This window comes from Ictidomys tridecemlineatus, chromosome 8, assembly GCF_052094955.1.
Source record: "Ictidomys tridecemlineatus isolate mIctTri1 chromosome 8, mIctTri1.hap1, whole genome shotgun sequence".
Classification (NCBI taxonomy): domain Eukaryota; kingdom Metazoa; phylum Chordata; class Mammalia; order Rodentia; family Sciuridae; genus Ictidomys; species Ictidomys tridecemlineatus.
The window spans coordinates 115,548,858-115,563,522 of record NC_135484.1 but is presented as its reverse complement, the minus strand read 5'-3'; the positions used below and the strand labels follow the sequence as shown (position 1 = coordinate 115,563,522).

General features: G+C 53.5%; 1 protein-coding gene across 19 annotated transcripts in view; it reads left to right on the top strand.

The window, feature by feature from the left end:
• The window catches only part of Anks1a (ankyrin repeat and sterile alpha motif domain containing 1A), a 178,642-nt gene extending 168,983 nt beyond the window's left edge, over positions 1-9,659 (top strand). For 11 of the 19 annotated variants that reach the window (XM_078020160.1, XM_078020155.1, XM_078020158.1 and 8 more), the window contains 7 exons: positions 1,323-1,448; positions 1,753-1,824; positions 1,991-2,077; positions 2,639-2,776; positions 4,774-4,944; positions 5,202-5,300; positions 5,769-7,112. In XM_078020160.1, coding sequence (XP_077876286.1) covers positions 1,323-1,448; positions 1,753-1,824; positions 1,991-2,077; positions 2,639-2,776; positions 4,774-4,944; positions 5,202-5,300; positions 5,769-5,888 — 813 coding nt within the window. In that variant the 3' untranslated portion in view covers positions 5,889-7,112. The other 8 variants (XM_078020161.1, XM_078020164.1, XM_078020162.1 and 5 more) reach the window with 6 other exon arrangements.
• The last annotated feature ends 5,006 nt before the right edge of the window (positions 9,660-14,665 follow it).

Sequence of the window (14,665 nt, the reverse complement as noted above, 5' to 3'; positions counted from 1 at the left end):
CCAGGGCTAGCGCCTCTTGCACTGAGAGCTCTCTGCCTTGGGGCTCACTTTCAGGGCTCCCAGATTTACTCAGGACTTACCTGTCCCAGCTCCAGCCTTGCTCACATTTCTGGCTTTATCCCTTGTCTGTCCCTTGGCCTGTCTGACACCATAGTGGCACATGTCCCTCTGCCCCCAGGGTGAACTCTGCCCTCTACTCACCCCTCCCACTGCTCCCCACCATCCCTGGGGTCTCCCATACCTTTCCACAGCCGAGCCACATGTTTTTCTTTCCACATTTTTTATTGGTGCATTGTAGTTGCACATATTGATGGAGTTTTTGTTACATATTCATATACGTAAACAAGGTAACGATATAATTTGTCCAGTATCATTCCCAGCAATTCCCCCCTCCCTCCACCCTTTGGTCTCTTTCCTCTACTGATTTCCCTTTAATTTTCATGAGATCCCCACCCCCACATTTCTTTTCCTTTTTCTGCTCTAGCTTTCACATGAGAAAAACATAATGATCTTTGATCTTCTGAGTTTGGCTTATTTCTCTTAACATGATGGTCTCTAGTTCCATCCATTTTCCTGTAAATGACATAAATTCATTTTTCTTTATGGCTAAATAAAATTCTATTGCATATACAAAGGACAAATTCTTTATCCATCATCTACTGATGGACACCTAGGCGGGTTCCATAGTTTGACAGCCATGAATTATGTACGTTCTAATATGTACGTGGTCACCCCTCAGCTTCAGTGGCTCTGTGTGGAGACCTCTGCGTGTTGCTGGGAGTGGGAGTCTTTAGCGTTTCCTGAATCTTCCTTCCACTGGGGCCTGGACTAGAGGACCCTCTCCCCACCCCTAGCTGCTGCCAGAAGGATCCATTGAAATGTGGCCTCGCCCTGGTGTTTCACTCCCCCCACCCCCACCCCAGGACTGAGTCCACAACCTTTGACTGGGATGTAAGGCACTTTGGCACCTGGCTCCTGCTGTGGCCACCCCTGTTCTGTGTTGAATGGCCCACAGCTAATGCTCCCCTACGTGCTCCGCTGTGTGGTCCCTCCATCTTTTTCAAGACTCATCAGACAATGCTGACCCCTCCTGCAGCCCTGCTCCTGGCTGGCTTGGGTCCCGGCTGCTCTGCCTATTCCTTGGTGTCGGTAGTGACCCCCACTCCACCACAGTCTGCTTTTCTGCCCCCCCCCAACCTCTGCTCTGACCCTTGACCTCATTGAGGTCACCAGCTTCCTCCCTGATGTGGAGCCAAACTGGCCCCTGGGCTCCCTTGGAGCAGGTAGGCAGCTGTCCGACTATCCGACTGTGTGATTTGCAGGAGGAGCACCGCGAGGCCAAACTAACCCTGCGGCCACCCAGCCTAGCCGCCCCCTACGCCCCCGTGCAGAGCTGGCAACACCAGCCGGAGAAGCTCATCTTTGAGTCCTGCGGTTACGAGGCCAATGTGAGTCACTCTCGCCCTCTCAGTGGCCAGCCTCCCTGCTCCCACCCCTTCCCACAGGCCCCTGACCCTCTGCAGTGCTAGGCCAGGGCCATCCTCTGCCCTCAGCTGTTCCTAGAAGCCAAGGGGAGAAGCAGAGGCCTCTGGGTAGGTCTAACCAGAAATGAAAACGGGGGCCTCCCCAGCTGGGGTAGGAAGGGTGTTGTTGGGAGAGGTAAATACTGTATGTTGGGACGTCCCAGATTTCCTGGGTCACCTGCACGGATGCAGACATTCCTTGTGATCCCAGTTGCTGCTTGTTTCACAGTATCTGGGCTCCATGCTGATCAAAGACCTGCGCGGGACAGAATCCACGCAGGACGCCTGCGCCAAGATGCGGGTAGGCTACCTGTGGAATGGGGGGGCGTGCCTAGGACAGAAAGCAGCAAGCCGTGTCCTGGCTGCAGCTGCCCAGGCCCACCACACTGCAGAGGGATGGAAGGGGGCAGGGGCCGTGGATTCCAGGGGAATGGGGCGTTCTCAGGACCACCCTTGTTTTCCTATAGAAATCCACCGAGCACATGAAGAAGATCCCCACCATCATCCTGTCTATCACATACAAAGGTGTCAAGTTCATCGATGCTTCCAACAAGGTGTGCTTCTTAGGAGGACTAAGAAGGGGTGGGGCCATCTCCCGTTCTGAGCCATGGGGCTCGAGACAGCAACCTGGTCCCCTCTTTTTACTTCCCGTGTCCACCACTTCCGCAAGTTCTTGTCTCTCATATGCTCCATATCCTTGACCCTGGATCCTACCCCTGTCCCCACTGTAGTGGCAGCTGGTGCTGCCTTCCCAACTCGGGTCTACTGGCTTCCCTGCTCATGGGCCCTCAGTGGTATATCCCTCAGGGAGCAGACTCCCCACGCCCCTCCTGAGACCCTTTCCACCTCCTCCTACCCTTGGTGGTGGCAGGGGCTGGAGAGAGCTCATGGTTGGCGGTAAAGGCTTCACTGCCTTAGTTGCTGTGGTCCAAGTGAGACCCACACTTAGGCCAGGCAAGACACTGCTCTCACTCCCACTGTTGGGGGGAAGAAGTGGGGTTTGGCTAATGTCTAGGCTGAGATGAAGAAAGGTAGCGACGTGTGAGGCCGGGGTGGGCGGTGCCAGAAGCATTCTGGGTGGAGCCCAGAAACACCAGAACACTGCTTCTCCCCAGAACGTCATCGCAGAGCACGAGATCCGCAACATTTCCTGTGCAGCCCAGGACCCGGAGGACCTCTGTACCTTTGCCTACATCACCAAGGACCTGCAGACTAGCCACCACTACTGCCACGTGTTCAGCACAGTAGATGTGGTGAGTGAAGGCAGTGGGGACTGTGAGCCCTGGAGGGGTCTGGCCCTCTCTGGCTGGGCATGGAGGGCTGCTGTCCTGGCCCCTGCTGGCGCTTGGCAAAATGTGTAATTCCTGAGTGGAGCCCAGCAGCATCCATTCCTGTCCCTTTCATGTACTGAGGAGACTGAGTCTCAGAGATGAAGGCGTGGCTGGCACCGAGGCTAGCAACAGAGGTTTTCAGCTCTTGGCTCAGTGTTATTGGTCAGGCAAGGCCTTTGTTCTCCAGCCTTTTGTCTGTGAACCCACTGCCCCAACTCCCCAAACCTTCAGTGGGCAGGCTCCTGAAGTGCCCTCTGCGTCACCCTGGGGCAGCGGTGCCCTCCGCAGTAGGCATCTCCCAGAGAGCTGCAGAGTTACCTCCTCCACACACAGCTGCCCACAGAGCCTGGACAGGAGCTTACAGCTGGTGCCAGGGATGCTCTCTGCCCTGAGACCAGGCCTGGCCAGAACCCCAGGCCATCTCCTCACCTCAGCAGGGGCGACAGGTCCCTGTCACCCTCAGGAAAAGGAGCTATTTCCAGAATCTCTGTGGTTCCTGAACGCAGATCTCTCTGGATAGTCTCTGTCCCTGGGTCCTGATCCAGCTCACCCTCTGCTTGCTCTGGGCCAATGGGGTCTAGGAGCCTGGGTTCTGAAATCACGCACCCAGCTGTGCCATTTGTGGCTGTGATATCTTGCAAATGTCACCTCACCTGTTTTCCTCCTCATGGGGCTGCCTGAAGCTTAAATGAGGTGATCCACACGGCCCTGGTGGTCGATGGCTGATTACCTGCAGCCGACCCTGCTGTAATGCAGCACCCATGCCCCTACCATCACCACACTTTGTAAAATCAGTCAAGACCACAGAGTAGGTCTGGCCCAGTGGCACACACCTGTAATCCCAGAGACTCAGGAGGCTGAGGCAGGAGGATCACAAGTTCAAGGCCATCTTCAGCAATACAGTGAAACTGTCTCAAAACACATTTAAAAAGTACTGGGTGTAACCCTATGGTAGCGCCCTGGCCTAGCGTGCACAAAGCCCTGCATTCCATCTCTAGTACCACAAAAAAGAAAAAAGAAACGATCTTAAGGTTTATGGGCAAATAGAGTTGAGGCATAATACTAGCAAATTTGTCAGTGACATGGTTAAAATTTAAAATAGAACAAAACCACTAGCACTATTTTATTCATGTTAGATCATTAAGAAATACCTTTAATACTACAGTAGCCATAGTTCTACCTTGAGAAGGACCTGGGGTTGGCCTTCAGGACGCGCACTCCCAGCCAAGTTTGTAAGTTGGAGGCCAGCCCAGGCAACGTGAGTGAGACCCTAAGCAACTTAGCACGACCCTGTCTCAAAATAAAAAATTAAAAGGGCCGGGGATGTGGCTCAGTGGTAGAGTGCCCCTGGCTTCAGTCCCTGGCACCACAATAAAGAATTGCCCTCCTTAGCCCAGGCCCACTGCCTCATGGGAAGAGAACAAAAGTGAGGGAGAGAGGAGAGAAGGACAGAGACGGAGGAGTCAACCACACAGTGTCTGGGAGGTGGGCAGGCTGCACAGCCGGGGTACCTTCTGAGGCACCGTGCAGATGGCACATGCGCTCTGTTCATCTCACGTGACTCGGCTCGGCAGGTTTTATGTGTACCTAGTGTTTCTGTCAGACAAAATCATACCCAAGAAAACAAAAAAACTATTTAAATTTTGGTACTGGGGATTGAAACCTGGAGTGTTTTCCACTGAGCTACTTCCCTAGCCCCTTTTTTAGATAGGGTCTCACTAAGTTGCTGAGGCTGGCCTCAAACTTGGATCCTAACTGTGTTTTGTTCAAATTTTTCCCTAATGTGCCACTTGCATTGGAATAAATTTGTTTTTTTTCAAAACAACAATTCCGTGTTCCCTGTGAGGGTGGGGAAGGTGTCAGGAGGCAGGGGGTGACTCCTAAATCCAAGCATTCAAGTGGGCTCTGCTTCCTCCCAGAACCTGACCTATGAGATCATCCTTACACTGGGCCAGGCGTTCGAGGTGGCCTATCAGCTGGCCCTACAGGCCCAGAAGTCCAGGTCGCTGGGGGCCTCTGCTGTCGAGATGATCGAAACAAAATCTTCCAAACCGGTGCCTAAGCCTCGGGTGGGCACAAGGAAGTCCGCAGTACGTGGGCCCAGTCGTAAGACTCCCCGGCTCCCTGACCCAGGGTTGCAGCTTGGGCTCCCTCCTCCCCAGGGACAGCCCTCTGGCCCCTACTCCCAGGCCCCTTCCCCACCCCAGGGTCACAGCTCCTCTGCCCCAGGGTCTGCTGCTCCCCTCCTCTGTCAGGACAGGCCACCATGGGGCTGCTGAGAGCAGGGCCTGTGGGAGCCCACAGTGACCTGGTCCCTGTGTCTGTGTCTGCTTGCTCTGCACCCCAGGTACCGCTGACCCCCGATAGTCGCTGTTGTCACTGTCACTCCTGCACCACCCACCGCCCCTCCTACCTGCCGCTGCCGTCTGTTAGTCCTGGAGTCAAGGTCTTTGCGCCTCCTGCTGTCTTGTGTGTCAGTCTCCCTCAAGTGACGTGAGCTTTCTCAGACTCTGGTGGCCTCTCCTCTACCTGCACTGACATTCTCTTCTTTCCTGAGACACCCTCTGCCCTTCCTGTGTGTGCTTTAGCTGTTTCTCTGTCGTGTCCCCTCCTTGAGGTCTGGGCTGACTGCTGTGGTCTTCCTCAGCCTGAGCTCTCTGGCCCCAGTAGAGGGCCCCAGGACTGAGGTTTGCAGGCCCCACATGGGATGGGTTTGGGGCTCAGAGCAGGAGGCTCTAGTGGGTTGGTTCCTTTACCCACATAGTCCCAAGAAACCCCTGGGAGAGGCACTTGTCCCTGGAGGTGCTCCTCCCATCCCCTCCCAGGGGCCTGCTCCTTGGCTCTACGCTGGGCCCCACCTGCCCCTGGCCCGGGGGCAGCCTGCTGACTCTTGCCCCATTTCCTTATTTGGCAGCTGGAACCACCCGACACTGACCAAGAGGCCCAGTCCCACGCCAGTGTCTCCTGGATTGTGGACCCAAAGCCAGACTCCAAGCGGAGCCTCAGCACCAAGTATGAGACCACTATCTTCTAACAGCCCACCCTGTCTCCACTAGTCTCACTGTGCCTTTGCCGTCCGATCTTTCTGCTGTCTCGACTCTCTCCTTCCAGCTGCCACCACCACGGCCCCACCTTCGCAGGGACCTGCCCCCCTTCCGGGCAGCAGCTGTAGATGCTACACTCACAGCTCTTGTACCTAATACCACCGAACACTGTGAATTCTCCCCTTGGGCTGAGGACAGCTGGGGGGGCGAGTTGCCTTTGAGGTGGGCATGAGGGGCAGAGGGCTCTGCTGCGACCAGGAGCCCTGCAGTGGGCACTGCATTGCTGAGGGGTAGGCTTTGGGCGAAGCCAGTGGGCGCCTGAGAGCTCTGTGGAGCTGGCTGTTCTCTCCCGTCTTCCATCCTGAGCCACAGCTGGATGCCAAGAGCTAACTCCGTTCACCTTTCCTGACACAACCAACCACTGTGACCACCTGGTGCCAGAGCACCCTGCACTCTGCCCAAGCTGGATGCAGGGCGCGGGGCTGTGAGCATCTGAGGCCCACAGGCTGGCGTCTCAGGGCTCCTTGTCCTGGCGGGCCTTCCATGCCAAGGAAGCAGGGGCCTGTGGTTGTCCCCTCCTCACATCTCACCACTGAGAACAGGTGTAGCAGTCCTGGCTCTGCAGCCCAGCTCACGAGGAGGAGGCCCTTTTTGTAGGATCCAGCTCAAAGGGGGCCTGGGTCCCACACACGTGCACTCTTCTCCCCCAGAGCAGCTGCCTGGGCACAGGGCCCAACCAAGCACCTCCCGTGGTCTCTGGGAGCTTTGACTCTTCTCCCCAGTCTGGGGACCTGAGAGAGCCACTGTCCAGTGCCCGACTGGCCTCTCCCCCAACTCTCCACTCCTCTGGGAAGGGCCAGGCCATCTCTCCTCACAGCCGCTGGACAGTGAGCGAGTCCTGGAGGAAGGCCGCACTCCCCACCGTGGGCGGCCACGGTTCAAGGGCAGGAGACAGGAAAGAAGTGATTTCATGGGAAGTGGCACGTGGCAGATGTAGCGCAGTCCAGTGCAAAAGCCAGCAATTAGAGCCACCCCCGCGGTGTAAACCAGGTTGGGTCCTTCTGCTGCCTGCCTGTCCTTGTACCTTCCTGAGCCAGAGGCAGTGATGGGCTGGGGGGCAAGGGCCTTTCTGTCCTGCTTCTGTTTCCTGTCAGTCTCCTCCGCCTTGTGCAGGACCCTTGGTTAACCCTCTCCTCCCCCCATTGTTTGCTTCTGCCAAGCTGAGCCACTGAGGAACCACACTGTGCTGCGGAAACAGCCGTGGGGAGCAGGCTCTGCCCCCTGCCACCGCCACCTGGCCTGCAGCTCTGAAGACCAGCCCAGCCGCCTGCAGGACCTCCTCTCAGCTGCTTGGCCCGGGTCTGCCACCACCAGGTCCTGCAGAGTGAGCCCTGCCTGGTGCGGAGGAGCACTCCAGGCCTCTAGCAGATGAGCCTGGAAGCCCAGAGGGTCAAGAAGTGACTTGTCCAGAATAACATGTTTTTAATAGGAAAAAAAATCTTTTTATAAAATGAACTTTTAACACTTGGCTCAAACCTCTAGGTAAAACTGCCAATCTTTAGACAAATAACCATGGGGTCAGAGGACTGAGGGACTGAGATTAGCCAAAAAGCCAGTCGGGAAAGCCCTGTCCTCAGCTTGGGGCCTTGGTCTGGCCTGGGATGTGAGGAGCGGGCAGTGGCCCTGGGTGAGTTGGAAGGAGCAGGCCCAGGTGAGGGGATTCCTGGGGGGCTTCTTCTCAGACCCAGCAAGGTGGCTGCTGTCCTTCACAGACTGCTCAGTTTCTGTCCCCATCTAGAGCGGGACTCGGGTTCTTCAGTAAGAACACAGCCTCAGAGGCTGAAGCAGAAGTTTCTGGTCTGCTCCTGGGGTTCCCAGTGTGAAGGTTCAGGGGCCAGAAAGGAGGGGGGCAAACAATCTGGTGCCAGAATATCACGGCTGGTACTGGGAGCTCCCGGTGGCTCACCTGGTGGGCATTGGGCACTGCCCAGGCTGGCTGCCACACATGCCCCGCTGATATTCTGCCTCAACCAAGTTAAACGGGAAAATCGCGTTTTTTGGGCATTAATGGGAAGGTCAGCTAAGATTGCTACTTGCCAATTGGCGACTTGCCTGACCAGGTCTGTGTGATTGGGCTGCTTTTGGTTCTCTGCGTTATGGTTTGAGTGTTGAGTTCTCCACTGCTGGGCACATGTGGCTCCAGGGGTGGAAAAAGTAGATGAGGTGACAGTCCATGTGATTCCTCCTGTGTGGCCTTGAGGGCAGGCGTGTCCTGGCATTCCACTGCTGCTTAACCCTTGCTTTCATCTGAAAGTTACTTGGGGTTGTTCTTCCTGGGCTGGAGAATTGAAGGGGTGGAGGCAAAGCCAGGCCAGCTGCCCTCCAGTCTCTTCCAGGGCAGGGGGCAGCAGGCAGCGCGCTGCGGGGTCAGCAGGCCTGGTTCGCTGTGGTCCTGGGTGAGTATCCAGGCCTCAGCGGCGCTTCTCTCCCAGCAAAGGCTGTGAGTCTGTGCTGGTGTGCATGTGCAAGGGCGTGCCCTCGGGCACCTTCCCAGCCCCAGTGGTCACGGAGCGGAGGACAGCAGGCCGTGTCCGTCCGCTGAGCGCCCAGACAGTGCCGTGGGGCGCAGCCCCCTCTGCAGTAGAGGCAGGTTGTCCTCCACTTCCAGACTAAACAAGGGCCTGACACCTTGAAGTTGCACCTGGCCATAGGGATCCTCCCCTCAGGTCACACCACGTGGGAAAGACGCAGAGACCCAGGTTCCCAGGCCCTGCGCTGGGCTGCTGCCAGCGCCTCCCCCCCCCCATCCCCCCCACCCCCGCCGTCCCCTCTGCCCCCTTGGCGCTCCTGCTCCTTGGAGCCCTCGAGGCACGAAGCCCTGCTGTTGGCAGGAGCTGCCGGAAACACACTACAGAGTCCCTGAAGCTGCCCTGTTTTTAGAAATGTGGAGGCATTTCTTCCCAGAAGCTGCTAGTCCTCTGTATTTATTCAGGTGTCTCCTGCTGGGAAGCCTCCAGGGCTGTGCTCCTGTGCCCCAGGGCGGGATGGGTTTCTCTCTGAATGTGGAAACTAGGAAAGTGACTGGACCTCCCTTGCTCGCTCTCTCCTTCCTCCTTCCTCTACCTTCCCCAGAAAGGAATATTGCAACTTTGAGGTCAGGCTTCAGGTGGACTGGCCCCTGCGCTTCTCAGTGCCCGGTGGCTCCTGCACCTGCACGGTGTTTGGGCGGAGCCCACGTGCGCTCAGTCCTGTGCTGGCCGCAGGTCCCCTGGCCTCTGCTCTCACCAGCCGCCCTCCCTCCTGCCTTCCCTCTCGGCCCCTGGCCTCCGCGTCGGACGTTCTGGAGGAGCCTGGGGTTGAGCAGGCGGCGTGGCTTTGCATCAAGACGTTAGAACCCGAGTCTGAACGCGGTCAGCTTTGAGATACCCAGGCCCGCAGAGCGCAGTTCACTAGACTGTTGCTGCTAATGGTGTGGCGATGGGACTGAATTGTAATAAAAATGTTATTTAATCTTTGTCTCTGTATTTTGATACTTGAATGACTTCCCCTTTTGTTTTACTGTACATATAATTGTTAATCTGATTTTGTCTGAATTATAAACATCTTGTGGTACCAAACATAACCGATCTGTGCAGCAACATAGACTGACCTCACTACACAAGAGAGTGTAAATAGTTCTGGGCTTCCAGCTTTGGTTTTGTTATTTTCATAACTGTACAACTTAGAACAGACTGAATTAATAAATGAGAAGTGACACAAAACCAGCCTTATGTTTTGGAGTCTCTGAAATAGGAACTTTATTTCCTGGCAGAAACATGGGTATGGGCTGGGTGCTGCTGCATGTTAGGAATAAGCACCCTACTTTGTTTGGCTTAGAAGACAGTTTGGGAATTCTGCTCCCTGCCAGGCATTCTTCAAAGGTAGCTGTCCCTGGTGGCCTGTTACAGCTGACCCTGTGAGTGGAGGGGCCCTGCTCTTCACCTCCCCATCCTTAGGAACGTCTGGTTGTGAATCCCAGAGAAGGGCCACACTGCTGCAGGTACATCTCTGCGTCCTGGGCTGTGCTTAGTCCATGAACATTTATTGAACATCCAGGGACCAGGCTGTGCACCTTGGTGGATCTAAAACTGAAGGAAGGCTGTCTCCCTTCAGGAACCTAGAGCTGAAGTGTGGAGGTCAAGTTTTCGATATAACCAACTAGCTACTGGCCTGCAGCCATGAGGCCTGTGAGACAGTCCAAGAGCTGTAGAGATGTGAGGGACTAAGTGCCCCCAGAGATGGTGGACAGGGTGGTACCCGAGTTGGTTTTTAAAGGAGAGAACGTGCCAGATGCACATCTGTGATCCCAGAGACTTGGGAGGCTAGGACAGGAGGATTGCAAGTTTGAAGCCAGCCTGGGCAACTTAGCAAGACCCTTTCTCAAAAAATTAAAAGGAGATGTAGCTGAGTGGTAGAGCGCACCTGGGCTCAGTCCCCAGTGCTGGGGAGTGGGAGGGAGAGGAAAGGCACAAACAGGAACAGCCTCACTGAATACCTGCGTTCCACGTGCCGTGGAAAACTCAAAGCAGCCATCGCCCCAGCCCCACGCCTCTGTGGGGAGGTATTATCTCTTCTTCAAGGAGAAGGAAACAGGCTCAGAAAGATTAAAACCCCTTCTTAGAGCCAAGGAGGACTTAGAGACCACCCCAGTGGCTCCAAGCTGCTCCTAGGCCTGCTTCAACCCGAATGCCCAACACAGAACGCGAGTTTCTGTGAAACCTTCCACTTGTTAAACGGTTTAAAAACCATGATCAGCCCAACACCCTATTTTACTTGTGAAGAAAACAAGGTCCAAGACAAGGAAAGGCTCTTGCCTTAGCCAGCCAGCCGATGGCCGAGGGGTCCCGACCCAGGCTCTGCTTCCCAGAGAGTATCACAGCCCTCAGGCTGGACAGCAGGCAGGGCACAGGCTTAGGGCCACCTCTCCAGCCGCTGTGGCATTGTCCACGGCAGGAGAAACCTGACAGAAGAGACAGGTCTGGTCATAAATAGTGTCACTAAGCCACTGCAATATGGCACTGGGACACATTGCCACTCATGACCTGCTTCTGGTGCCACCCAGAAGCTCACAGGAGGGGACTTCTACTCTGCCCCAAGGCCACGGGTCTGATGGTGCCCAGGCCCGGGAGGGTGGGGAGGAGACTCCGTGGCCGGCACCCAGCCTGCCCCTGAGCCAGAGGTAAATAGAAGGGAGAGAAGGAAGACGGTGGCATCAAGCTGGGAATAGATGGGACACAAAAGCAGTGCAGTGTCCCTCTGCCTCTTTAGCCTGGTCTACACCCTGGAAGCACGTGGACTTGGAGCAGGAAGAGGCAGGCAATGAACAAAGTGTCTGCTCTCGGGCCTTCGAGTGGAGCATGGGGAACCTCACAGCCCTCTCCCTCTGCTCCTCTCTGTCCCCCTGAAGAGGCCCGTTTCTGTCAACTTCCCCACATCCTTGCTGGTCTCCTCCTCACAGATGCTCTGTGGCCAAGCTCCTAGGTGGCTGTGGCAATGCCAGTACCAGTGGAAATGTCACCTTCAGTCAGGAGCGGGCCCTGAGGGGGAAGAACCTGGCCACTGGAGCACTTTCTAAGGCAGTGGGAAACACCCTCCAGACAGCCGCGGCCACCCCGCTTCCTAGAGCATGTCCAGGTCCCCCGAGTCCCACAGACAGGCGCAGCCAACCTCAGTTGTCTTGCACTCCCATGGCACAACTTGTCACCAACTAACACCCAAGGACAAGCGCAGGTCTGAACTGTTCCAGGCTCAGTGCAGGTGCCAGGACCCCTTGCTGTTCTCTCCAGGACTTGGCTGTTGGGGACATAAACAAGCGTGTGCCAAGTAAAGAACTGTCCAGACACAGAAGATAGTTACTATCTGGTGAGTGGAGTGGGGATGACAGGTAGCCACGGGCTCAGGGTGCAGGAGATGTGTTTTCCTACTTACCCCAAATAAACCCCAGATGGCTCACATATATCTAAATGTAAAAAAGAAAAGAAACCTCAAAGCTAGAAAAAAAGGGAGATATTTTTTTCATAATCTTGGTATGAGAAAGGTCTTTCCAAACATATTACAAAACTTCATTTTTTTAAAGACTAATATATTCAGCTACATAAAAACCAAACAGTCCTGCATAGCAAACTGCTCCATTAAGAAAAACAATTAAAAAAAAAAAAAAAAAAAACAATCAGGGCTGGGGCTTGGACTGGGGCTCAGCGGCAGAGCGCTTGCCTAGCATGTGTGAGGCACTGGGTTTAACCCTTAACACCATATAAAAATAAGTAGAATAAAATCATGCTGTCCATCTACAACTACAAGAAACAAAATTAACAAAGAAAAGAAAATGAAACAATTAGCCAGGTGTGGTGGTACATGCCTGTAATCCTAGCTACTCAGGAGGCTGAAGCAGGAGGATCCTGAGTTCAAGGCCAGCCTGGACAACTTAGTGAAACCCAGTTTCAAAAAATAAGAAGGGAGGGGCTGGGGATGTGGCTCAAGCAGTAGCGCGCTCACCTGGCATGCGTGCGGCCCGGGTTCGATCCTCAGCACCACATACCAACAGGGATGTTGTGTCCACCGAGAACTAAGAAATAAATATTAAAAATTCTCTCTCTCTCTCTCCTCTCTCTCGACTCTATCTTTAAGGAAAAAAAAAAAAAAAAAGAAGGGAGCTATCATGTATAACAAATTAGAATAAATAAATTTTAAAAAATAAGAAGGGCTGGGTGCAGCTCTGAGGTAGCACATCCCTGAGTTCAACCCAGGAGCAAAACCAAACCAAACACCTGGAGCTCCTCGCAGGCAACCCTTCCTCTCCTGGCCCCATGTAGAGCCCCGGACACCAGCCAGCCAGGACCAGGAAAGGGCAGCCTCGCAAGACAGGAGCTTAGCCAATGTTGCTCTTCCCCAGCCAAACACCAGAAGAGACACTGTGGCCCCACACCCACCTGTGCTGGCCAGGTGGGGAGCCTCGCTGCCACCTCCCAGGGTTGTCATGAGGTGGCCCAGTGCTCCCACGGGGCAGGGTCAGACCAGGGTAACAAGTGGTCACAGGCGCTCCTACCTGGGAGTCAGAACTCCCACACACCCGCACCCTGGTACCAAGGAGCCTTCTACCTGTGGCGTTGCAGGCCAGGTGGGAACCTGACTTCCACCCCCTGGCAGTAAGGAAGCCCTTCCCTTGCTAGCGTGGTGTCAAACAAAGTCAGGTAAAACAGAGGCCTAAGATGGAAGGTCTCCAAGCAAAACATAAACATGCAAGTTCCAATAGAAAATCCCTCAAAGAATGAAATCCTTAGCTGTCAACCTAACGTCACAACTGAATAGTGCTGACGGGAGAGCTTAGCGAAGCCTGGGACACCTGGAGATGTCCCGTGTTCATGAACTGCAGCTCCCCATGGTGAGGACGCCCCTTCCCCCTAAATTGATAGAAAAGTTTAACACAAATTCCTACCAAATTCCCACCAGGTTTTTGTCCTCATTGTTATTTGAAGATTTAGACAGAATTGTTCTATGAAAAGACAAAGAACTAGAACAACTGAAACAATTTTAAAAAATAAAAAATGGGGGTCTGGGGTTGTGGCTCAGCGGTAGAGCGCTTGCCTAGCATGTGTGGAGCCTGGATTTGACCCTCAGCACCACATAAAAATAAATAAATAAAATAAAGGTATTGTGTCCAACTACAACTAAAAAATAAATATAAAAAAATTTAAAAAATTAAAAATGGGAAGAATGAGTTTGTCCTATTTCAGGACTTACTACACAGCTCCAAGTCAGTACTGTATGGTGCGGCAGTGACCGGCACAGATGGGTGGAACAGAAAACAGGACTCAGAAAGACACTCACACAGGTGCGACTACCTGACACAGGTGTAAGGCAGTCAATGGAGAAATGGGGCTACAGCCAGTGGAAGTCCATAGGTAAAAAGCACACCCCGAACAGAGCCTCACACCTTACACAAAACTTAACACAGAATGGATCACAGACTTAATGTAAGACATAAAAGTATAATAAAACTCTTGGCAAAACAAAGACCATCTTTGGGATCTAGGGCTAGGTAGAGAGTTTTTATAAACTAAACTCACAATATGTAAAAAGAAAAACCTGATAAATTTGACTTCAAAATTAACCATTTCTCTATGAATGTTTTGATTTTTTTTTCTTTTTTCTTTTTATGACACTGGGGATTGAACCCAGAGTCACTTTACCACTACCTCCCCAGTTATTTTTAATTTTTTTTTTTTTTTGAAACAGAGTCAAAAAGCTGCTGATGGTCTCAGTTGCTCAGACTGGTCTCAAACTTGTGCTCCTCCTGCCTCAGCCTCCCAAGTCACTGGGACTATGGGCACTCCTCTTAAGAGGAAGGCAAGCTACAGACTGGAAAAAGCATTTTCAGGACTGGGGTTGTGGCTCAAGTGGTAGAGTGCTCGCCTAGCACGTGTGAGGCACTGGGTTCAGTCCTCCGCACCACATAAAAATCAAATGAAGATATTGTATCCACCTAAAACTAAAAAAATTTTAAAAATTTTTTCAAAGCATATATTTAACAAAGGAGTAATATTAAGAATACATAAAGCACTCTCAAATCTCAACAGTAAAAGAACAGTCCGATTAGAATGGGGACAAAAGAACATGAAAAGACATTTCACTAAATAGGATATACAGGATGGCAAATAAGCACACAGAAGGGTACTGAGCATCCTCCGTCATTAGGAAGAACCAACCAAAATTACACTGGGACCCAGGA